The 24,140-nt window shown below is 32.4% G+C and overlaps 1 protein-coding gene across 10 annotated transcripts in view; it reads right to left on the bottom strand.

Annotated features, from left to right (window-relative positions):
- Nucleotides 1-399: 399 nt before the first annotated feature.
- Nucleotides 400-24,140, bottom strand: part of USP25 (ubiquitin specific peptidase 25) — a 132,693-nt gene continuing 108,952 nt past the window's right edge. For 7 of the 10 annotated variants that reach the window (XM_032352690.1, XM_032352698.1, XM_032352707.1 and 4 more), the window contains 7 exons: nucleotides 23,703-23,798; nucleotides 12,517-12,695; nucleotides 10,329-10,407; nucleotides 7,047-7,126; nucleotides 3,211-3,334; nucleotides 1,758-1,953; nucleotides 400-1,443 (listed from right to left, as the gene is read on the bottom strand). In XM_032352690.1, coding sequence (XP_032208581.1) covers nucleotides 1,271-1,443; nucleotides 1,758-1,953; nucleotides 3,211-3,334; nucleotides 7,047-7,126; nucleotides 10,329-10,407; nucleotides 12,517-12,695; nucleotides 23,703-23,798 — 927 coding nt within the window. In that variant the 3' untranslated portion in view covers nucleotides 400-1,270. The remainder of the gene's footprint in view (nucleotides 1,444-1,757; nucleotides 1,954-3,210; nucleotides 3,335-7,046; nucleotides 7,127-10,328; nucleotides 10,408-12,516; nucleotides 12,696-23,702; nucleotides 23,799-24,140) is intronic. The other 3 variants (XM_032352715.1, XM_032352738.1, XM_032352761.1) reach the window with 1 other exon arrangement.

Below are 24,140 nucleotides of genomic sequence, written 5' to 3'. Positions count from 1 at the left end.
GACGACGCTATAACAAACATACACATAGTATAATGATATATTTTACTATGCTAACAAAGTATCATTTATAAAGAAATTTTTATAAATTCAAAAATAGGTTATTGGTAACATGATTACCTTTAAAGCATTGATTTTCATTCACAATATGACTTCATTAATCTTAAACAGCAGTTCCATCTACAAAATGTTCTACAGCTTTTTCTTTTTGAAAAGGAGGAAAATAAAAGCAGGTAAAGATATTCATAATTTCTAATTCAACAATATCAACTTCATTTCACAGCATTGATTAGTAGAGAACATTTTCAATTAAAGTGGTATACAATTTACAAAAATAGAATGATTATATAATGCAAAACATTATCCTCCATTATGAAGAATGTGTGTGTGTGTTTGTGTGTATACACATAAACAGATTTTTTATAAGTTTCACTATTAAATAGCCCTTATTCAAGTACTTTTTTCTGGTATCTCTTGAAATAATTACCTTGCTATATTATTTGTAAATACATAAAAAAATAAAAGGTTAATCTAAGAAAAAGTTAAAAGTTTCAGTGTGGTTGACTTAAATATCAGCCGTTCACTTCAGTGAAAACCTGATTTGAATTCAAAACAGGTTTAGGTGCCATACTTAGTTTAACAACTTAGTCAAAAATATAGATATATTTGTGTCAAATACTTAGTAAATTTCCAATGTGCTAACAGAGAAAAATTAAAAGTTTGTATTAATCTATTCATCTATTTATCCAATCTTACACAATCCCCAGACAAAATTCACTTATATATAACTAAAATGATCCACTAATATACAATATACCTGCTTACAAACACATAGGTAGCCATAAATAAAACTTTATTCTTTAATTTCATTTACAAGCTACCAAGTATTATGTATCGTACACAGTGCTGAACACTTAAATGGCTGTAGTCGTGGAAGGATCCAGACTGAATGGAAAGCTGTAGATAAAGAAAAGATAAAAGCAAAGTAATACTGTAACAGAAAGGTGGCAAAAGCATGGTTTTGCCATAATGAAATCAATCAGATTTATAATTATACATCAGTTCTGGTTTAAAACAAAGTCTGAGCGCCATGCGATTCTCAGCTTTATTGTTTGCAGTCTGGCTAAAGTCTGTATAGTCATTTTGTCTTTTGCAGTTATTAAAATAAAAAAGTTAAAAACTATAGCAGCAACAAGCAAACCCTGTGACAGGAAGGCAAGGGTTAAGAACTAAAAAAAGTTTATACAGTGTGTTTAGGGAAAGTGTGTGCAGTTTATCTTCCATCAGCAGGAGTTCGACTGAGGGACAACATGATTCGGGCAAAGCGCTCACAGAGTTCATGTGTGGAATATGAAGGTAACTTCGGTGGCTCGTGGAAACCTTTAATCTCAGTAGAACAATCAAGCAGTTTTGGTAGAAAATCTGTCAGCTTCTCTTGGAGATTTGCTGTAAATGCAAACAATTAGATGTAGATAGAGAGGGAAAGAAATTATCATCTTTAACGTAATTTATTAATTTAGAGTGGTCAACTGATGTTTCATTTCAAAATAAGCAAAATAATTACCATTTGGTGGAGAGAGGTAAAATATAAATGGCAAGGCAATGTATACAACTTGGTTTGTAAATAAGAAAAAAAAAGTAATGATGTTAATGTAAAAATATTACAGAATATAAAAAGTGATAAAAATAAATAACATCTAATTCTAACTGTGCTTAATCCAACAACTGAGGTGTCCACCAATAGTGGTGGTTAAACTTACACTCCATTTCTTGTCCAAGATAGGAACACCAACGATTTCTCATGTCTTCCACAGCAAGTATATCTTTCTCTTCCATTTCATCCACCAATAACAAGGGCAAAAATGGGACAATAAACTCATTCATGATAATCAGACCATTGTTTACTTCTCGATCCTCTCCAGATTCAAATAGTTCCGCTGCTTGCTCATTTAATTTCTTAATGCAATGAGGAAAAGAAAGAGTTTTGTTTCTTTTCTTTAATTAAATAAAAATACTTGTGTTAACACCAAAAACAACATAGTAAGTATGTTTACAAAAAATATTAAAACAAACAGCAATAGGGAAAAACAATCTCAATCTACTCTAGAAAGAAGTCTCCTAGAAAAAGCTGTGCATATAATAATAACAAAAACAAAAACCTTTAGAAACTGGCCAATTAAAGAACTATCCTCCAGGGATACAAACCACTAACATTTCAAGTTTTAAAAAACTCAAATGCAATAAAAGCACCAGAGAGAATAATAGTTAAGATCACAATGTCCTAATATTCTCATTCAAAAATTTTAAAGACATACTGCAGACTACAATTAGTAGTTTACAATAAAGAAAACATTTCAGCACACCTACTTAAAGACGTTTAAAGTACACTTAAAACATGTAACTTATATCTGTTCAAAAATCATACATTCTTGAATACTTTTGTGCATGTCTGTGTATTCTGTATAGGAAAAAAATCATAACTTAGGTGCTCAAAATATATAATAGAGTGATGTTAATAGTTAAGAATGAAATTCAATCAGAAAAAATGTATGAAGATGGAATTTTTGATTTTATACATATTAGCTAACTAGAGAAATAATAACAAAGAACTCCAGACATCTAGAAAGTAATCTAGTACAAAAAAACAACAAAACAAAACAAACAAAAAACACACCTGTTAAAAACTTTTTTTTTTAAGTTTATAAAACAATAGCAGTATTTCTACACATTGATAATAAAAATATTTGAGAAAAAAAAAAAAACTACCAATGACTAGGTGAAAAAAAAGGATACTGTTATTACAATGATCTTTTGACATTATATATACCAAACATATGATTTAGAAAAACTAAAAAAAATCCACTATTTTTCTGGAATAATAATGATTCCTCAGGCTCTGTAAAGCACCTATTCTCTCCCCAAAAAAAGGAATGAAGAAATTTAAATATAAAAATGTAATTATTCTGATCCCACTTTACGAACATTTCTGGTTTATCAACTGCAATATTTAGGATCAATAAAGAAGGGACAATAAGGAATTGGGTGCATTCTCCTAATCTCATAATCTTAAAGGATTATACCCAGATTATAGACCTCATCATGATGCTTTCCCCATCAGAATTTATAGTCAATCACTTACACATGAGTCCAGAAAATGTGTTCAATGTAAGATAAAATGAGCAAGCAAACACGACCTATGTATATTCAACTTACTAGTAAACATTCTCTTCTATAATGTGATATCAATTCTTCATCATGTCCTCTGTTTGGGCCTTTGGACAAGAGTTCCTTGTTATTCTGATAAGCACAGATAAGGAACAGCAGGGAATCTATATAACTTAAAAATTAAGAGAAACACATAGCATTAATATTTCATCTTTGTATAAAAAAGTCAGCTACAGTTGTAAAATATTTTAAGTATACATTTGTTTTGATTATACAGAACATTACAATAAAAATATCATCTGATGCCCTGTAAGCCTGAGAGCACCCTTTTAGCAACAGCCACATATGAAACCAATTATACAGTTATGTCATAAACTAAAAACAAAAACAAAAACAAAAACTGGAACTAGGAGTTAAGAAAACACTGGGAAGGGAAAGCCCATAATTGTTGAATTTAGATAGTTCCAGTCTTCTATGGAAACTGTTTACCTCAAATCTTCCATTTACAGTCAAAATTAAGACTGAATGAAAGCCTAGAGTCTAATTTTTTAACAACATAATGTCATTTTTGTTAGAAGGAAGGATCAGGTTACTCGAGGTTTTTTGTTGTTTGTTGTTTTTTTGTTTCTTATCACAAACATCATTTGTTGCATTCAGTGACTAGTCAGGTTTTTTCTAGTCAGGTCTGGGCAGTTATCACCGTAAAAAAATGTAATTGGTAGAGGGGAAAATATCCAAAGGAGACCAGTGGAAGTAGAAAGGGAAAGAATACTTCTAAATCTGAAAACTCTAGTGGAACACAAACAATAAAAAAACATACTAACATAAAACCTGACGGGTCTTTTATATTCAATATAAGTAATATTAGTATGTTACATTAATGTAAGCCTAGAAGTTATGAAGTTCAAACTAAATTTTAAAAAAGAGGAGGGTAAAAATGTTTGAGGATTGTATCTGCCTCTAAAATAATTATCCTCTCTTCATATGCTGTAAGAAATAAATACAGCTATATATATGTATATCTGAAATATGAACATAAGCTACCTCCTTTGTGTGAGTTTTTCTAATCATAACATACCTTCTTATGGATTAATTCAGAAAAATATAACATCCTAAAAGGTGAAATAGTATAAAGAAATACTTTTAAAACTCTAGGTTACACTAAGTTTTACTCATGTGCTCAAATATAAATTCTATACTTCAAATGTTAAATGCAGAAATGAAATTAATGACAACTCAAGTTACATACCTGAAACTATTTCATAAAAAATAAGTTATTTCACATAGTTTTTTTTGAAAAGTCTTCTCCCAGGAATTCGTTTTTGAGAAAACTTACAAACATGGCATTTTATTTTGAAATACTATAAACATAACCTCAGCTAAAGACTTTTTATTTTACTTATGAAAGGAAAAAAAAGAAGGGAGTGATAGTAATATTGGATGTTTTGCACCACTAAATTAAGGAGGTCTGCAGGCACATCTACCTTTCTTTTATAGCCATTAAGTTCCTATTCCAAATGTCATCAATGTCATTCAGGGAGACATTTGTATTTGGCCTTCAAGCCCGGAGTCACCTAAGAACAGCTCTAAAACGATGACCTTGTTCCAATTTTTCACTGAGGTACATAATTCCCATATTTTATCAACAACCTCTGAAGTGTCTACAAATATATTTTCAAACAAGTCAGAGTAAGACTCAGCAGTCCAGGTACAACATCCTCATTTTTTAAAGGAAAAACAAGACCATGTAGCCCATAGATTCTTTTTATCCTCATTTATACTATTATAAAATTATGGCTCCTAAAAACATGATTTCATTTCACTACTCAGACTTGACAATGGACTGTCAATCAGTATTCCATTCAAGACTTTCAACTGCTATGTTTTTATATTTAAAACAAAGACAGAAACTTTCTAACCTGCTAGCAGTGGTAACTGCCGTATTTAAAATGTAAAATTAACATTTCTTTTTATGATATTCCATAAATACTATTTGTCACCATTACTAATTTTCCAGTTGAACTTTCCAACTCAGTAACATTTGCCATCCCAGAATATTTACTTTCTGAATAAGTATATATTTGAGAATAAGCAAATTATGAAATTAAAACACACTTTCAAGTTATATCTCAAAATCCTTTAACAAATGTTAACTAAGAAAAGCTAATACAGAAGTTAATGCAGAGAGCAAGAAAGTGACAGATTCACCTTTTTAATTCTTATTGAGTGAGAAAAATAAATACTTCTTGCACTTACCTGACTTCATTAAATTTTACAAGAATAGAGATCTCTACTTCAATTTTTCTCTCCCTAGTTAATTGTGTGACCTTGAAAAAGTTATTGCATCTCTATGGAGACATGTGTAAGTAAACACAGTTTCTTTATCTATAAAATGGAAATACCTTATTGATCTTAGATATTCTGTTCAATTATAAGATCACACTACTATTTTTCTCAGAAATATTAATCTTAGATATCCTAAAGTGAACTTGAATACTTCTATTAAAGAAATAAAACTCTGACCAAAATAAAATAACTCATAAAATGGAGCTACTGATTAATCAAAATACTTTTCCATTTCAGTAACCAAAGTGAATTCTCTTATAAATTACACAGTATTTGTGACGAGCACTGGGTGTCGTATATAAGCGATGAATTGCTGAATTCTATTCCAGAAGCCAATATTGCACTGTGTGTTAATGCAATTTAAATAAAAATAAATAAATTACACAAGGACTAGGACTTTAATAATTTGTATCCAAGTATTAACACTATTTTTTAATTCTGGGTAACTTCTAAAAATTTTTAAGCGTACAAGGGATGGCGCTGTGCACTGTCCCACAAACACAGCAGCACAGCCTGACAGAACTTTCTACAGGGAGTGCTGTGTCCATGCTGGCCAATACTGGAGCCAAACATTCAAAATGTGGATGCTGTGACTGAGAAACTGAACTTTTAGCTTTAAAGTTCTTCATTAAATTTAAACCGTCACATGTTGCCGGTGGCAACGAGGACGGCCAGCACAGCTCTAGAATAGCCTGTGCTGTCATTTAAATCAAAATTGCATTAACCTCTCAGCAGAGGTTTCCTATACTCCCTACAAAACAAGAAAAGGAATTCAACAACCTTTTACTTGAATGCACTGTTAGAGAATATTTAAAATATAGCACTTCTAAAAAAAAAATCACTGGTCAAGTACATTCATATTAAAGAATGAATTAAGAAATATGTGAACAACATGTAAACACAAACTAGTGAATAATGTGTAGATAAGTCAATATGCATCTTTTCGTAATAACATTTAAAAGTAAATAATAATATAGTTTAATAAGTAGAAATTCTTTTAAAACCTTTTGTAATTTAAATGAAAAATTATCTAAAATGTGTTTGCAGTCACAATAATCAGAAGACCAGTGATCAATTCTCTACAGTGATATTTTTACAGTAACTGCAAGCTTGGACAAAGAGATTAAAACACTATTTCTGCTCTGAAGTCAAGATTAGACTCAGGAAGAATATGAAAAAGCTGGACACTGAAGGCAAATGTCAGGGAATACAAGAATTCCTAGTGTTGGGCCACAAGCTTCTTTGGTCCCCAGAAAAGTTCTTGGCTTCAATCTAATCCTACTGCATCCTAAATTTCAACTATAGTATTTAAGGGCTGATAGAAAGACTAATGCCAACCTTACAGATTTAACTGAAAATGGAAAATAAATAGGGTATAGAGGAACTCTCTGTACTAACTATACAACTTCTCTATAAATTTAAAACATAATATTAAAAGTTTATAAAAAATATGTATTGTAAATAAAATATTATCTATAGGCGAGGTTATATTCAAATAGAATCAAGTACAAAAATAGTATCTGACCACTATGCCTTACCTTTCTTTTTGAAAATTCTCTAGCCCAGTTATGAGATACATGGTTGTTTCCCTGAATTTCCTATAATCCTGATGCCACTCCTGTAGGTGAAATAAATTTTTAAAAGAATGCAGAGTAGGATATTAAAACCACAATGAAAACTGTTCTTAAAGTAATGCATTGTTCCCACAACTATTCAAAATTAACAGTATCAAAGAATTCAAAATTAAGGTAAACTAGACCTAAATCAAGACTTTCAATTTTGATACATAAGATTACTTCATTAGTATAATAACAGAAATTAATGAGAAATTAAATAATGATTCACTACAGCAGAAATACAAATGCAAGATAATCTATCATGTTTTCTATCTCTCAAAAATTCTTTTGTACAATGGTATATTATTATTATTATAGATGTACATCACACTAGATGTGAGAGGTAAATGAAGTTACTACTCTAACAGAATGAATACTGAAGACTATTATATGATGAAAAATGTTAGGGAACTAAAAGAAAAATGTTATAATAAACTTATTTAACCTTTTAATTTTAACAAGTTTATGTTAAATTTTATTTTAAATATGGTAGCTGAATAGTTTATTCATCTGACATATGGCGAAAAGAATAGAAGCAGGTCACATTTCAACTGCCCTCCCTCCAAAAACCCAATCATTACGCATGTAATAGGACTCAACAATTCAGAACTGACCAAAATCAGGACTTCTCTTTAACTTACTAAGAGAAAAACAAACAAACAAAAACAAACACTATTTCAAGGAAAACCAAAACTAAATTCAATACAGGATTTAAATGAGTAATTAAAGTTAGCTTTTCTGGAAAAGTATTCAAACTGCCACTCTATTGTCATTAGCCTTGCCTGAGAAGTTGGAGTAAGCTTTTTCTGAGAAGCCCTAGCCAAGAAGTGTTTTAGGCTTTGCAGGCCATGCAGTCTCTTGTCACTATTCAACTCTGAGATGTAGTGACAAAACACTCATACCCAATATGTAAACAAATAGCTGTGTTCCAATAAAACTGTTTTATAAAAACTGGTGGTGGGCTAAATTTGGTCTATGGGCCAAGGTTTGGTGAGCCAGGACTCAGCACGAGACAGAGATATGTAGGACACATAGGATTCAAAAACGTGTGATGTAAATACGTGTAAGACTGAATGGTTCTACAGTTAGAATATGGGGAGTGCTCAGAACAAAAATACATTGAATCCAATTGGATGAAGCAACCCTAGGAAGAGACTGCAGAGTCAAATCATAATTAAAAATCAAGACCATAATTGATTTGAATCTTGGGGACAAACAGAGTGAGGAACCCACTTGCTTGTCATCTCTGGCATATATCATGTGTACATTTATTTGTGCATATATATTCTCAGATTTTTCATTCTGCTATATTGTTCTAAATTACCTACCCTTAAAGCATAATGGTAAAGAATGGCACCTCCTCCTGATTTCTAAAATAAGCTTTCCTACCTTGTTCTTCAAGAATGTCTGAGTTAGACTCAGATGTTTACATTTCATAAAATTTTTTTAAGTTTTACTTAAGTAATTTTTATACCCAGTGTGGGGTTCAAACTCATGACCCCGAGATTAAGAGCTGCACATCCACTGATTGAGCCAACCAGCACCCCCCCCCACCTCATAAACTTTCTGAAATCAGCAAATCAACCTCCATCGGACAACTTGCTAGAAGTTTGACAGCGACTACACAAAACCAATAAACTACTCTGGGGTAAAATGGCATCTTTACAATACCAACTTATCCAAACATAGTATGTATAACCATTTATTCAGGTCTTCTGTTAACAGCTCCTAAAGTCATGCCATCTTTTGCTAGATTTATTTCTAGTTACTGCACACTTCTTGATGCTATTATAAATGATGTCATTTTTTAAAATTTCACTTTCTGATCATCTGCTGCTGGGTTAATGGAACAAAACTGCTGTTTGGCAGGTTTTACATGTTACAAAACTGTCTTATTAATTCTAATTAATTTATCTGTAGATTTTGTTTGTATTTTCTAGGTGTAAAATCTCCAAACAATAACTTTATTTCTTTTTTCCAATGTTTACTTTTTGCTCATTTTTGTTGACTAGCTGCCCACTTGGAATTTCCAGGACAATTCTGAATAAAGTGGTTGCAAACATCCCCATCTTTCCTGATTACAATGCCCACAATTCTATATATTTCCTAGCTTTGCTGTTTTTTGAGACACTCTTTAGGAGATTAAAGTTGATGCACCTTGTATTCCAGGTTAGCTAAGGATTTTCATCAAAAATGAGTATTTTTTGTATATGTTAATGTGGTGAATTACAATAACTGTTTAAGGGGGGCGCCTGGGTGGCTCAGTGGGTTAAAGCCTCTGCCTTCGGCTCAGGTCATGATCCCAGGGTCCTGGGATTGAGCCCCGCATCGGGCTCTCTGCTCAGCAGGGAGTTTGCTTCCTCGTCTCTCTCTGCCTGCTTCTCTGCCTACTTGTGATCTCTGTCTGTCAAATAAATAAATAAAATCTTTAAAAAAAAAAAAAACTGTTTAAGGGAAACTAGAATAATTAAGTTTATAAATAGGACCAAACATTAATCAAAAACACTATGAAATCAACTTAAAATTTACTAGATTTATAAATTTAAAAAGACAATGTATTGGGACACCTGGGCTTAGATGGCTAAGCGTCTGCCTTCAGCTTGGGTCATGATCCCAGGGTGTTGGGATCCAGTCCCTTACTTCTCCCCCTACTTGAGCTCTTGCTTGCTCTAACAAATAAACAAATAAGAAAGTTTTTTAAAAAGTAAAAAAAAGACAATGTATAAAGTTATATTTAAAAGTCTGAAAGAAAACTAGGTATTTGAATTGATAAATTAAAAAAAAATACTAATTTTAAAGCCAAAGTTCACAAAGAGAATTTTGTGTACAAAATTACCATAAGCATGATATGAGCATTCATGCGTGCTCTTTCACATGTACAACAGTGTCCAATAATGAAGATGTATTGGCATATAACGATTAAGGCAAGTTTGCAACTTCCTCCTCAAAATGTCTGATGAGGCCAAAAAAGGAAAAAGTACAGCATGGCTTCATTTGAGAATGCAGGTTCTGTGAAATTTTTTAAAAAGGATGCAGGCTGTGTTAACCATGCTATAATTTGCTAGCTGTGAAAATTCTGGGCCGGTTACTTTACCCTCTCTATACCTTATCGTTTCCTGTGCTCAGCTGTGCTGAAATGAAAGGGAGATCAGTGAACTACAGAATTCCTCAATCTACAGTTGAACCTCTCAAAGGGCACATTACCTCATATTCTTCCAAATTCACTTCTTCAGGTTTTATCATTTCAAGTTTGGCTTGAGCAACTTTCATTATGTTGTGACACCTTCAAATAAAAGAAATGCATTCCTAAATCAAAAGCAAAATTCATAAAAACTGAAAAATATGTACATAAAACTAAACTACCCAACACATATGAAAATAAAATCCATTGTCACTAAGCAACACTTTTTTGAGGAACAACTCCCAAATAACTTTAATTGGAAATGGTTTTTAGATCAATGTTGGATACTTACAAAGCACATAAAGACAGTATCAATAATTTTAACTCAAATTTACGATGTTATATTTACATATGGCGTTTAAATTACATTCTATCAATACATATTGCATAAGAAAAAATGAAATGTTTTTTTATGATGTATATCTAAGCAAGCCTAAGAAACATTAAATCTCATTTTCCCCTTTCAAATGGCAGTATTCATAAATAGCAAAAAGGAATCCAAAATGTGGCTATCATTTCAGGTAAAAGAGACATTCTTATGCATAGAATCATTATTAAAGAAATCTCCGCAGAATATATTTAGTTATCACATGGATCGCACTTTGTCTTTCAAGTATAAGAGAAATTAAACTATTAAACAATTTGACCAATTTCCATTTCCAGGACAAAAACTGCAAAAGAATGAAAAGTCAATGTGATTACCCCACCAATATTTTCTCCATATTCATTGGAACATGGTGTACCAACAACCCAAATAGTAAGAGTCATAATCAGTCATATTTCTGAGTGATTTGTGGTGGGGTTATATGTAAAATAAGTGATGCTCCCACTACTACTAATAAAATAGTAAGAGCTAACAGTCACTGAGCACTGTATTGCCTATCAAATACTGTTGAAGCCATTTACTTGTATTATTTCACTTAATCTGAAATTTCACAGCAGACACATGGTAAAGCAGGAATTTAATCCTGAATGCTTTATTTTCCATATATTCTCCTCTGCTATACATATTTTTAATTTTGAGATAATCATGAAGGGATAATCATTTATTTGAGGATTAAAATGGACTACAATGAACTCCAAGATAACATAAATGTTTCTGTATTCTAAAAATAACATCCAATACTTGGATCTTTACCCAAGGCCTAAATTTCTTTAATGGAATTCATTTTAACTAGATTATATTTTAATTTTCTAATATTACTAAAAAAAAAAAAAAAACTTCTAGGGATTTTATACAAATTTCTATGGGAAAACATTTTTGTGTAAACCAAAATACAGAAGAACCTTTAACAACATGGGTTTTGAGGATACACTTACACACAGATTTTTTTTTACAGTATTGTGTTTTTCCTTATAATTTTAGTAACATTTTCCTTTTCTTCAGCTTACTTTATTATAAGAATACAGTATATAATATATATAACATACAAAATATGTATTTATCGATTTTACATTATCAGAGGCTTCCAGTCAACAGGAGATTATTAGCGGTTAGGTTCTGGGGGAGTCAAAAATTATACACTTTATGTGCAGATTTTTGATTGCACAGAGAGTCAATGCCCCTAATCTCCACATTGTTCAAGGATGAACTATAATTCAACCATTTTAAGACTTCTCTTGATATCAGAGGGTATTAAACTATTTTATTTGCATCTACAATTAAATACTTTTCTCTAGAGATTCCCAAACAAGGTAATTTTGCTCCTCAAAGGGATTATTTGGCAATACCTGGAGACACTTTGGGTTGTCACGGCTTGTGGGAGGTGCTACCAGCATTTAGCAGGTAGAGGTCAGGAACACTGCCAAATATCCTATATGTTATAGGATACCCCCACAATAAAGAACTATCTGACTCAAATATACAGTAGAGCAGAGACTGAGAAATTCTTTATTTCTCTAAAATACTGAGTTCCCAAAGGGCAGTAATTATATTATATTCTCCTGTGCATCTTTATATTGCTTAGCTCAGTACCTTGGTCAATAATTACATACACTAAAGCAATAAATAATTGCTCAAACTTTTAAAGGTCATGACTATAAACTCCAAGAAAATCACAAAGCAACTGTACAAATTAAGTGAAGTCAAGTTTTGTGCTCTCTTTACTGTCTTCATCTAGGTTAAAAGAAACATTAAAAAAACTGCAAAGAAAGCTATTTTAAAAAGATAATTTGAGCACATGAGTTCATTATTTCACATTTTTAAATTACCTTTCATCAAAACTCAAATTCCTATCTCCAAATTGTTCTAGCAATGTTTTCTCAATGATTTTCTTTGGTGCTTGGTTCTGGATAAAATAGACCACTACATGATGTAAACGATAATCTGTTTCTGGTGGGGTATCTTCTTGGGCCAACTTAACCAATCTTGAATACTCCAACTTAATTGCCTAGAAAATGTAACAAAATGTCAATTTTGGTTAATTATAATAATTAAAATCCTTCGATATTACAGCTTTAATTATTCTTGTGTTCAGATACATTTTTTTCTTTTAAAGTATAACAAACAAGGTAGTACATCTAAAAATACTGCCCCATATTCCATAGTTTAAAAGGATTTTCTAAAACTGACCATATGTGTACTTCCTTATCCCTTCACTGTAGTGTTTTTTGTTTTCATGTAGAGAAGCAGTAAACTAAACAACAGACCTAAGCGTACTATGTGAATACTTTCGTAAAACTTATCAGTCTGGTCAGTCTACTCAGAAGTATCCTAAGACTGAGAAACCTCTTATCCTATGCTTTCCAGTATCAGTTTCATGTGTATTGTGAATATTCCAAATTTTCGAGTTGAAATACAGCTTCCTAGAATACCCATATCTGAAAGAAAAGCTGGCTCTTATATGCATAATAATACCACTATAATTACCTTTTAAAAGAGTCTAAATAAGTCCTGAGACTGTAGGGATCACAGAATGAATCCCTTGTTGCTTCAAAAATATTTGAATTTTATATGTGTAAGAATTAATTAATATTATCATTATTATCACCTTGTGCTTGAACTTCCTTTTTCTTTATAAACAGGACATCTCAGAATTTATAACTAATTATAACAGGAAACAATACTGATACATGTTTCTACATGTGAGCAAACCATTTGGAAAATATTGGCTCATAAAGAGATAAATGTAGGGTTATCTATCAAATACTGCTGTATACAAACAACTTATATAATTAAAAATACTTTTCATAATAATCATTTATACTGGACTTATATCTAAATCCTAGCTCTAGGGGCGCCTGGGTGGCTCAGTGGGTTAAAGCCGCTGCCTTCGGCTCAGGTCATGATCTCAGGGTCCTGGGATCAAGTCCCGCATCAGACTCTCTGCTCAGCGGGGAACCTGCTTCCTCCTCTCTCTCTCTCTGCCTGCCTCTCTGCCTACTTGTGATCTCTCTCTGTCAAATAAATAAATAAAATCTTTAAAAAAATAAAAATAAAAATAAATTAAAAAATAAATAAATAAATAAATCCTAGCTCTATTAACCATAAAAATTTTGGGGCCACAAGCAAAATAAGTTACAAAAAAATCAATTCTATTAGAAAGGTTTTTTTGTTTTTATTTTTTTAAGAGGTATCCCTTTCCTAAGCAATTCCTGGCAAAACAGATACCTTGATATATTTTATAGAAGGGAGAAAATGTAACTGACAAGCACTAAATGAAACATTCTAGTTATATGCTTTTATATTTCATTAAAGAGAAGGCTAATAAGTCCTTTCTATAACTTAGCACTATAAACAGAATTATTACCTTATAGCTAAAATAAATTGAGTTCTCCTTTTCTGGTCATACATGCTGTTGTTAAAAATAGCCATGAAAACTATATTTTGACATGTAGGATCATATTAAGGCTCACTTCAATGTATACCTAATTAGCATACATAAGCTTTGCTTAGAACTCTAAAATCTTCCCATTTTCCCAATTTGAAAAAAAAGGGCGCACATATTCATTTAATAACCAAACTATACTAAATTTGAGAATATAAAACAAAAAAAAAATCAGTAACTGCTCTTCCTTATTATAGTCTTCAGGCAATGACTGTCATAAACTATTCCAAGTTCTTTTGAATATTTAAATATTTCAAGGTATTATCCTTTTGGCCAAAATTAGTATGACGAAAATAAAATAAATTCGTATTGAGCCTCTTAAAGTAATACTGTAGGTTTAGAGATAAGAAATTATAACACTAAATGGTTACATATTTTTTTTTTACCTCAAAAGAGAGATTGTATATTTTTCCTAAAGAGCAAAGAGGTTTCTATTAGCAAGCTGGAATACATATCCCTCTTTTATTCTAAAATTATGTTTATCCCTTAATTTTGTTCTATTTAAGAATCTCCCAATTTGCACAAGTAAACGCCAAAGTTAAAATCTATATTTAAACAAGTAGAGGTAAAAATGCACATTTAAATTTCTACAGGCGATTTTTCAAACACATAAAAAGTACGTTTTCACCAGCACAAATTATTTTTTTATAATTGATTATTTTTATTTATGAACGTCCTTCTAAAAAAGTTCTCTGATGTTTAAAATATACTGCAATCATATCTATTCCTTCAAAATTTCAACAGATGTTCCACGCCACTATATCTAGCCAAGTTCGTCACTATCATTACAAGCAAAGTTAACACTGCTGAGTTGTCAGTTAATTCATACAACTTCCTCAGAATCTTGCTGCAGAACTGTGTTTGTCCTTTCCATACTCTGGCTGCCTATGAAGGTAATTATTTAAGTTAACTACCACAGATAGTGCAAAGAAACCACCAAACATTTACAGAATGAAATATAATACTAGTCATCAGGTAGGTGATGGAACTGCTTCGCAATTCATTTTTAAAAGTCTCTTTCACCAGACCTTTAACATGGTCCTACTATTCAGGTCCAAAGTTACCTATTCTGTCTTACTTCCTATGACTCTTCAACAAAGACTTCCTTCCACTTAGGTCAGACTTGTCTCCCCACAGATGCACTCATGCCCTTATTCCTTAAGTTCTCCTAATACATGATGTCCTTTCTTGTCTGTTCCCCATCTATCTGTAGATGACCCATTCAATAAGACTAGTTTCTTTCTCTTTTGAAATCTTCAGTTGCAAAGATCCAAATGATTGTACCTAGACTTTTTTCTACCTTTCCAAATCATAATACAAAATCATATTCTAAATCTGTAATTTTAACAGACTTTATTTCGCTATAACTATATACATACAACAGAAGATACCAAATATATAAACATACAATATATTCTGGAGACAGAAAGGTCTAAGGGAAAATCAGACTAAGAATCAGAGAGTGAGGTATACTATTTGTTAATTGTGATATAAATTAAATCACAAACTTCTCCAAGTCTTAATGCTCTTATCTCTGAAATAAGATCTGTTGACTTCACAGAGAGTGTGTATGTATGTGTGAGTATGCATATAAATTAAGTGTTTTTATAGGCTATTTAAACAAACAAACAAAAAAAAACTGGCAGTGTACCAAAAGACAGAAGAAAACCTACTTCAAATCCCAGGGGACTTGTCATCATATAAGCAATATGATTTGAAAACAGTGCAATACATACAGGAATTAAAAATAAAGACAACTCCCAAACTAAACTCTTAGGAATTAAAATAATACTGTCTTAAATTATTCTTGGGCCAAAAGAATCAAAATCATATTAAAATTGGGATCATAGGATATCAAAACCTAAAGACATAGGAAACTTCCAATTTAACCAATAGAGAAAAAGTGCATTTCAAGAAGCGAAGAGGGAGAAGAGGAGAGGAAAGAAAATAAAGGTAGAAAAATAAAATAATGTGGCAATTAGATAAAAAAGACCCCAAATTTTTCTTTCCAAAAAGCTGATGGAAAACCAACGTATGGGAGAAAACTCACCACCACATATCAGAAAGGTGACAAAAATACAACAACAACAACAACAAAATGAGCTTTACAATTTGTTTAAAAAGTAATACATATAACTTTATGCCAATAAACTATAAGTTTTTAATTAAACAGATGATCATCTAGGAAAATGAATTAACAGAATTGCTTTAAAAGGTACAAAAACTACCAAGTCTTTGAAGAGACCCAGTAAAGTTACAGAAGAACTGAAAAGGTTGCTCAAGATCCGTACCCAATAATGGAATCAGGCCCACTTTGTTTTAGAGCTGTACGGTTAAGTCTTCAAGGACCAAATAATTTCTTCATCTACACTACTCCAAAGTCTGAGAAAAGGGAAAAGCCTCCTTAATGATTACACATGGCCAGCATAATCTGAATATAAAATATTGACAAATATAAAAAAGGAAATTGGGGATCAAATTATCTATGAACATAGATGCCAACACTCATCCATTTTTGATAAACTACATTGTATACAAAAAGAATATATAGAAACAGTGTTTACAATGTTTAAAAAAGGGAGGGTCAATGTTAAAATCTTTACATTCTATGGGTTAAAGATTACAATCTTTCAGAAGAAACTCTTTTAACTATGAATTTGAGAGTGTTTTTAAAATTGTAAAGGGAAATCTATAAAAAAATACTATACATCATACTTGAAAATAGAACACTAGAGACATAGCCATTAAAATTATTTTCATATTTAACTTTCTGAAGTCTGGTTAACATAATAAAAAGCAGAAATGAAATAACAAGTATGATGGAAATTATCCCAATTATGAGATAATTATTCAGAGTCAGTGTACTGAAATAATGACATGAATCAACTAAAAAAATAAGAGCCCAATAAGGTAACTGGATTCAATATGAATAAATAAAAATTTAAAAAATAAAAAATAAATTAATTAGCTCTCCCACTATCTACCCTACCTGTAACTTGGTAGAATAAGTAGGAATAAGTGCCTCAATTCATAAAAACAAACTTTTTTTATACGCATAGGAATAAATTAAACAAGAAAGGTATAAGATCATTAATAAAGTAAAATTATAAAATATACATGCAATTGAGGACAGTACCCAGATATCAGCAATAGTAAACATGTCTTGATATGCCCATCAAGGAAACGGGAAGACAATTACAGAATAGTCACAATGGAATACCTTGAGAATGAACTACAACTATATCCAATAACACAGCTAAAGCTTCAAACATGTTGAGTAAAAGCAGCCAGACAAAACAAGGACCTATAGTGAAAGATTCCAAGTGTATAAAATATAAGAACACTTTCTTATGTTGTTAGAGGTCCAGTGAATGTCTTCTTTGGGGTGGTGGAAGAATGCAGTAAGCGACAGGAAGAAGAAACAAGCATAGCTTCTGAAGTACCGTATGTTCCAGGCCCGACTGGGAGTTACACGGACATGTTCACGCTGGTCGTTGATGGAGCTGCTCACTCATGGGCTGTACTGTTTGGCATGTTTTATGCTGTCATAAATATACTTTTACAACTTTTGAATAAACAAAAGCGTAATAAAAATAGGCATTTTAGGAGCACCTGGGTGCCTCAGTGGGTTAAGCCTCTGCCTTCGGGTCAGGTCATGATCCCAGGGTCCTGGGATAGAGTCCCACATCTGGCTCTCTGCTCAGCGGGGAGCCTGCTTCCCCCTCTCTCTGCCTGCCTCTCTGCCTACTTGTGATCTCTCTCTCTGTGTCAAATAAATAAAATCTTTTTTTTTTTTAGGCATTTTAAAATTCCAAAAAAGTTATGTCAACTAGAAACAACTGCTGGACCATGAAGAAGTCTCATGAATACAGAGGTGTTCATACTTCATTAAAATCCTAAGGACACTTTAATAGGTATAGGCCCCTCCCCCCAAAACAAAAACAGAAGCAAACAAACAAACAAAAAAACACACAAAAACATTTTAATGTCTTTCAGAGTAAATAAAGTATACAAATCCCATGATTATAATTATGGTATGACCCTCCCTCTGCCACAAACATAGAGTAACAAGTACTTTGTGAATACTTTCCTTCTGGCTTTTATATTTGCTTGTCATATCAGTCTTATACTGCCTTTCTCTAAATTTCATCTTTACATGACAAAAGCTTCTCTCTTTAAACCACGAGAATTTGGGAATTTTCTGTTAACAGTAGAAACTGACCACAACATCATCAACTGGGAAAAGAACGCAGATAAGCATCTTTCCTCGCTTATTCTTCCAGCTCATACTGTGTGTTTATAGGGAGCAGACTCCCATGTGTGAGGGCCTGTGGTTACTATTGTATCTGAGAGTGAGTTGATGACTCCCTAATAAAGAGGTTAAATCTCAGCAAGTCCACTTACCCAGATATAAGTTTCATTCTCTAATTTATATTTTTATTGTAAAAACCAACATTCATCACATGGTTTACCACCAGCAAACATATACAACATTTTAAAAACTGATCTAACCATAATATAAATGGAAGTCCATTTTTAGAAACAGGCAGAGAGTTGAAAAACTTCTTATAACCAAAAAGCTAATACAAAATAAACCACTAAAGATATTTTTTGGTAATGGGACAGAAGAGATATAGATGTATCTATATTATATTAGACTATAATATAATTACATATAATTATGTATAAAAACATAAATATTAAAAATAAAAATCACAAATATACTATATCTAATTTAGGGAAACAGTAAGAGAAACAGCTATCATATGTTAGTTCCTGTGTTTTACATATATTTTGTAAATAATAAAATAAATACTAAAAATAAAAATTATCAGTATACTATGTATAATTTAGGGAAACAGCAAGACAGAAGCAGCTATCATGTTAGCTACTATGTTCTGTATATATATTCTGAATGTTGACAATGATTAAAATCAATTGCCAAAAAAAACCAAAAAAATGTTTAAATAGGCCAATCACTGCAGAAAGAACAACCAACACCAAAAAAAATTTATCAAAAAAATCTATAACCAAAAAAGGGGCCTAGGCTCATATGGTTTTACAAATTCTAACTTACTTTTATGGAATAGACAATTCCTATGTAAACTACACCACTGTATTAAAAAAAAAAAGCTTTCAAATTCACTTACTAAAGCTAACAAAATCATAAGATAAAACCTGATGAAGATAGCAGAAAAAAGAAAAATAGTGTGTATATTTGAATTCATAAAAATAAAAATCTACTAAGAAAAGTACTTTAAGAAACTACTACTGAAAACTTATAATACCTTGGGTCAAAGAAGACTTTTTGTATAGCAATGAAACTCCAGAATCCAGAGAGGAGAGAAAGATTTGAAAGCAGTGTTTTTAAAACTTCTTTATGAAATAAAGGTACAATCAACTAACTCAAACAGAAATGGCAGATGGGAAAAAACAGTGCATATGTCCATAAAGAGTGTACTACAGGGGCATCTGGGTGGCTCAGTCGTTAAGCCTCTCTCTGCCTTTGGCTCTGGTTGTGGTCCTGGATCAAGGCCCACATCAGGCTCCTTGCTCAGTGGGAAGCCTGCTTCTCCCTCTCCCACTCCTCTTGCTTCTGTTCCCTCTCTCACTGCCTCTCTCTGTCAAATAAATAAATAAAATCTTTTTTTTAAAAAGAGGGTAATATATAATAAATGAAGGTAGAAAAGATAATGTGGTAAATATACTGCCTTTATTTTAAGAATGCCCTCAATATATTTATGAGTGATATGTTACAAAATAATATAAATAGTAAAATGTAAAAATGAAAAAGAATTCCCTATATATGCATGATTGCATAAACAAAAGGAAGAAATCAGAAAGGTTACACAGTGATCACAGTGGTTACACAGCAGTGGCAGAGACTGCCATTATTAGTTTTAATTTAGACACCTATGTATTACTGAATGATTGCATTGTGTACCTATTACTACCATTTTAAAATTTTTAAAAATTTTTTAAATGACATATTTTTTAAAATTATGTATTATCAGCTAGAATTTTCTAAATGCTAATCATTTACCTATACCAGAAAACACATTAATAATAAACAACTGATATTTATGTAAGATTTTATATGTGTGTATATGTATGTATGTGTACATACATATACACATATACCTATACACATATATATATACATATACATATACAAATACATACACACACACATACACCTCTCAATTACAGATAGGTAAAAATAAATATACATGGATATAAGCTTCAGAGATTTGCTGCTGCCTCAAAATCAGAGGGTAAACTGAAAAAGAAAAAAGATATAAAAAATGGAAAATATATAAAAGACAAGTCACAAAGGACATCCTAGGTAATGGTGAATAAAGATCACAAGATATTACTTATACACTGGGGGTATAAGAAAATCAGTGCAGGGACGCCTGGGTGGCTCAGTTGGTTAAGCCACTGCCTTCAGCTCAGGTCATGATCCCAGGGTCCTAGGATCGAGTCCCACATCGGGCTCCTCGGTGGGGAGCCTGCTTCTCTCTCTGCCTCTGTCTGCTTGTGCACTGTCTCTCTGTCTCTCTCTCTCTCTGATAGATAGATAGATAAATAAATAAAAATATTTTTAAAAAAAAGAAAAGAAAATCAGTGCAGACTGAAACAGGTTACAAAGCTCTGGAATAACAGACTTACAGAAGATGTGTATTCCAGAAGAGATCTATTCCAAAATAAATTTCCCCAAGAAGGTAAAACTGACACCAGAATGTGGAAGACTTAAAACCGACAACAGAATGTGAGAGATTTAAACAAAGACTTTGTTTAAATCTCTCACATTCTGTTGTTTAAATCTTTTAAACTCTCTAAACTGACTTTAGAAGCACATCAGTAATACATATAGAAAACTAAGGAAAGCAAAAAATAAAACAACTCCAAGGGAAACGAAAGCTGAGGGGGGAAAAAGGTCAAAGTAATGTTTATGATTCAGCTCAATCCTGAGGAGCATACAAAGAAATAGTAATACAAACTGAGAATTCCGTTTTAATCCAAATGATGAATTTTACACGTGTGTGTGTGTGTGTGTGTGTGTGTGTGCGCGCGCGCGCAGACAGATGGAAAGATGGAAGGGTGGGAACTATGGGGTAGGGGGAGCAGCACAGGAGGAGAGCTCATTGTTCATATTCGCGAGTAGGGAATTCAACAGGAAATGTGTAAACCAAGAATCACAAAAACTTAAGCATTCTGTGTTGACTTAAAGATATGGAATTCATGCCAAGAGGATTAGATAAAATAACCGGAAACTGTTACCACAGCGGAGGTGGGGGTGGGGTGTACTGTTGTTTGTGATGTATCTAATTAGCTGGCTCTTTACAATATAGGCAGGTATCAATCTAAAAAATGTGGAATTCCCAATTCAACATAAAGATATCCAACTTGGAAAAAAAAACATTACAGTGTTACTCTAAATGACAGATACTTTTCCCACAAGAAATGCATGAAAACTTCAGAAGACATACATTCAGTGTATTTTAAGAAAAGAAAATATAGGCCACCTGGAAAAACTGAGTTTTTAAACAAAGTTTTGTGTTTTGTTTTGTTTTTTTCAATAACAGCAGTTTTTAAACCTTTCTTACTTAATAGGGTGATAACTTATCCTGGGATCTGTTTGTTTAACACTTAAAATCCTATATTCCAGAAAACTCCTCAGTCTTGGGCACACCAAGATGGCCAGTCACTCTAACAAGTTCAAAAGTATTTACTATTATAAGGCTACGATGCACAAGCCCTAAAGTACCCCAAGTACTAAAGAATTAAAGAAATAATGAAAATAAGCAGCTTTTTGAAGACTGAGTTGGATGAGGCAGGGTATAGAAAATTAAGGGAAAGTTTGAGATTTTTAAGGTCAAGAAAGAAAGCATACAGTTTACTGTAGTGAACTGTATCTCAGTAAAGCCTTTTTGTTTTTTTAAGGGAAAAAAAAACATGAAAAGGGGTGAGAAGTGAAAACAACTTGAAGTTTTTGGTAATGTAAGATCAATATATTATAATTAAAATATTGTAAAGATCTGGATAAGATGACGTGGATAATAAAAGCAAAAGAAAAAAAAATTAAATTTCCCTACAACTTAAAGCCCACTCATTGACAAGTCCTTGAGATAAGGAGCTTGTGACCTTCCTCTAGAACTCAACCGCCTTGATGTTAACACCCTGCTAAGGGTGAAGGCAACCTTATCTTCACATTAGCCTGATCTCCAGGATCCTGTAAGTCTCCTTTAATATATAAAAATCCCTTTGGAAACTTCATCTCTAACCCCCACCCCCCACCAAGATATACGTCAGCAATCATCCTCTAACCCTACAGCCCACTGATACTCATCTGAAGGGTCTCATGACTAAGGTCTTACTAGATGGTGATAAATGACCTTTTCCTCACACCAGCTAGCCCCTCAAGGTCCTGGAAACCTTGCTTCTAAATTCCTTAGAGATTTATGCTATCCCTAACTCCTTCCCAATTTGAAAGTATATAATCAGCCACCCCTCATAACCCCAGTGCAGCTCTTCCTGTCCCCAGGTCCTGTCCCTGTGCTTTAATAAAACCACCTTTCTGCACGAAGACGTCTCAAGAATTCTTTCTTGAGAGTATGCTTCCAAACCCCAATATTTTTACATCATTAGAGGGGAAGAGATTTGGTCATGGAATAATGCAATTGCTTGATGATCTCACATTTCTTGAAATGACTAGGATATTAAAAATTCAGGACAAAACGTTAAATGAGTAAGAAACATAAAAATAAACGAACAAATCATTTTTGAAACAACCAAGTGAAGAAAGCAGTTTAAAATCAAATGATGGTGAAATTAAAAAAAAAATATATATATATATACATATATATGTATGTATATGTGTGTGTGTGTGTGTGTGTGTGTGTGTGTGTGTGTATATATATATATATATATATATATATATATATATACAGTAATACTGGGTGCCTGGTCACTCAGTAGGTTAAGTGGCTGCCTTCAGCTCAGGTTCTGATCCCAGAGTCCTGGGATCAAGCCCCTCGTTGGGCTCCCTGCTCAGCAGAAAGCCTGCTTCTCCCGCTCCCTCCGCCTGCCACTCTGCCTACTTGTGCTATCTCTCTGTCAAACAAATAAATAAATTCCAAAAAAATTATGTATATACATATATATTGTAATACTGACAAATAGTATTACCAATGAGAAGAAAACAAACTATACCAGAAGCAATTACTCCGTTTCTATTTTCACTCATCAATACCTTTTATTCCCTTCAAATAAAAACACAATTCAAATTTCTGCTAACAACCCAAAGGTGAACTATTAGGCTAACTCAGGTAAAATGCTTTTTTTTTTGTTGAATTATCTGGGTTACCAAAACAAAACAAAATAAAACAACAACAAAAAATTATTCTTAGATTCATGCATAAAAGAAACCCTTAGAACATCAGGTGGCCATGGCTAAGATAGGAAAAGAGAAATTATATAGGAAACAAAATGTAATTCAAGGAAATAAAATATTTTAAGAATTTCATTTAAAAACATTAAAAAATTAAATGAAAATGTTAATTGTACCTTAAAGAACCCTGCTTCAGGGCCACACCTGTCATACACACTCCGGGATTTACCTATCGCCATGATAATACCTTGCATGCTCGGTGTCATCATGATCTGCCACAGGAATTCAAAGTGAGAGTTTTTGAATGGTTAACATAAAAAAGTATCAAAAACCAAAATAACATCTTGACATGCAAGCTAAAAGTCCTTTGTTTTTCACTACTTATAAACTAACCATTGCCTATTTTATGGCAGATATGGTTCAATATACATATAAGCATCTTTGAAAGTCATCCGTACAGGGCCACAGCTAGCTCTAGATGGTACCTTTGTGCAAACCGCAAAAAGGCAACCACCCTCTTCTGAACTGAAGAATTCCAAAAAGCCACCTCTTTCTTGACAAACAATCAAAAAGTGTTGCTCTCTGAGAACCACCTAGAACAAGCAACACTCTTT

This window comes from Mustela erminea, chromosome 1 (assembly GCF_009829155.1).
Source record: "Mustela erminea isolate mMusErm1 chromosome 1, mMusErm1.Pri, whole genome shotgun sequence".
NCBI lineage: Eukaryota > Metazoa > Chordata > Mammalia > Carnivora > Mustelidae > Mustela > Mustela erminea.
The sequence above is the reverse complement of the archived record's forward strand: the minus strand, read 5'-3'. Positions and strand labels throughout refer to the sequence as shown.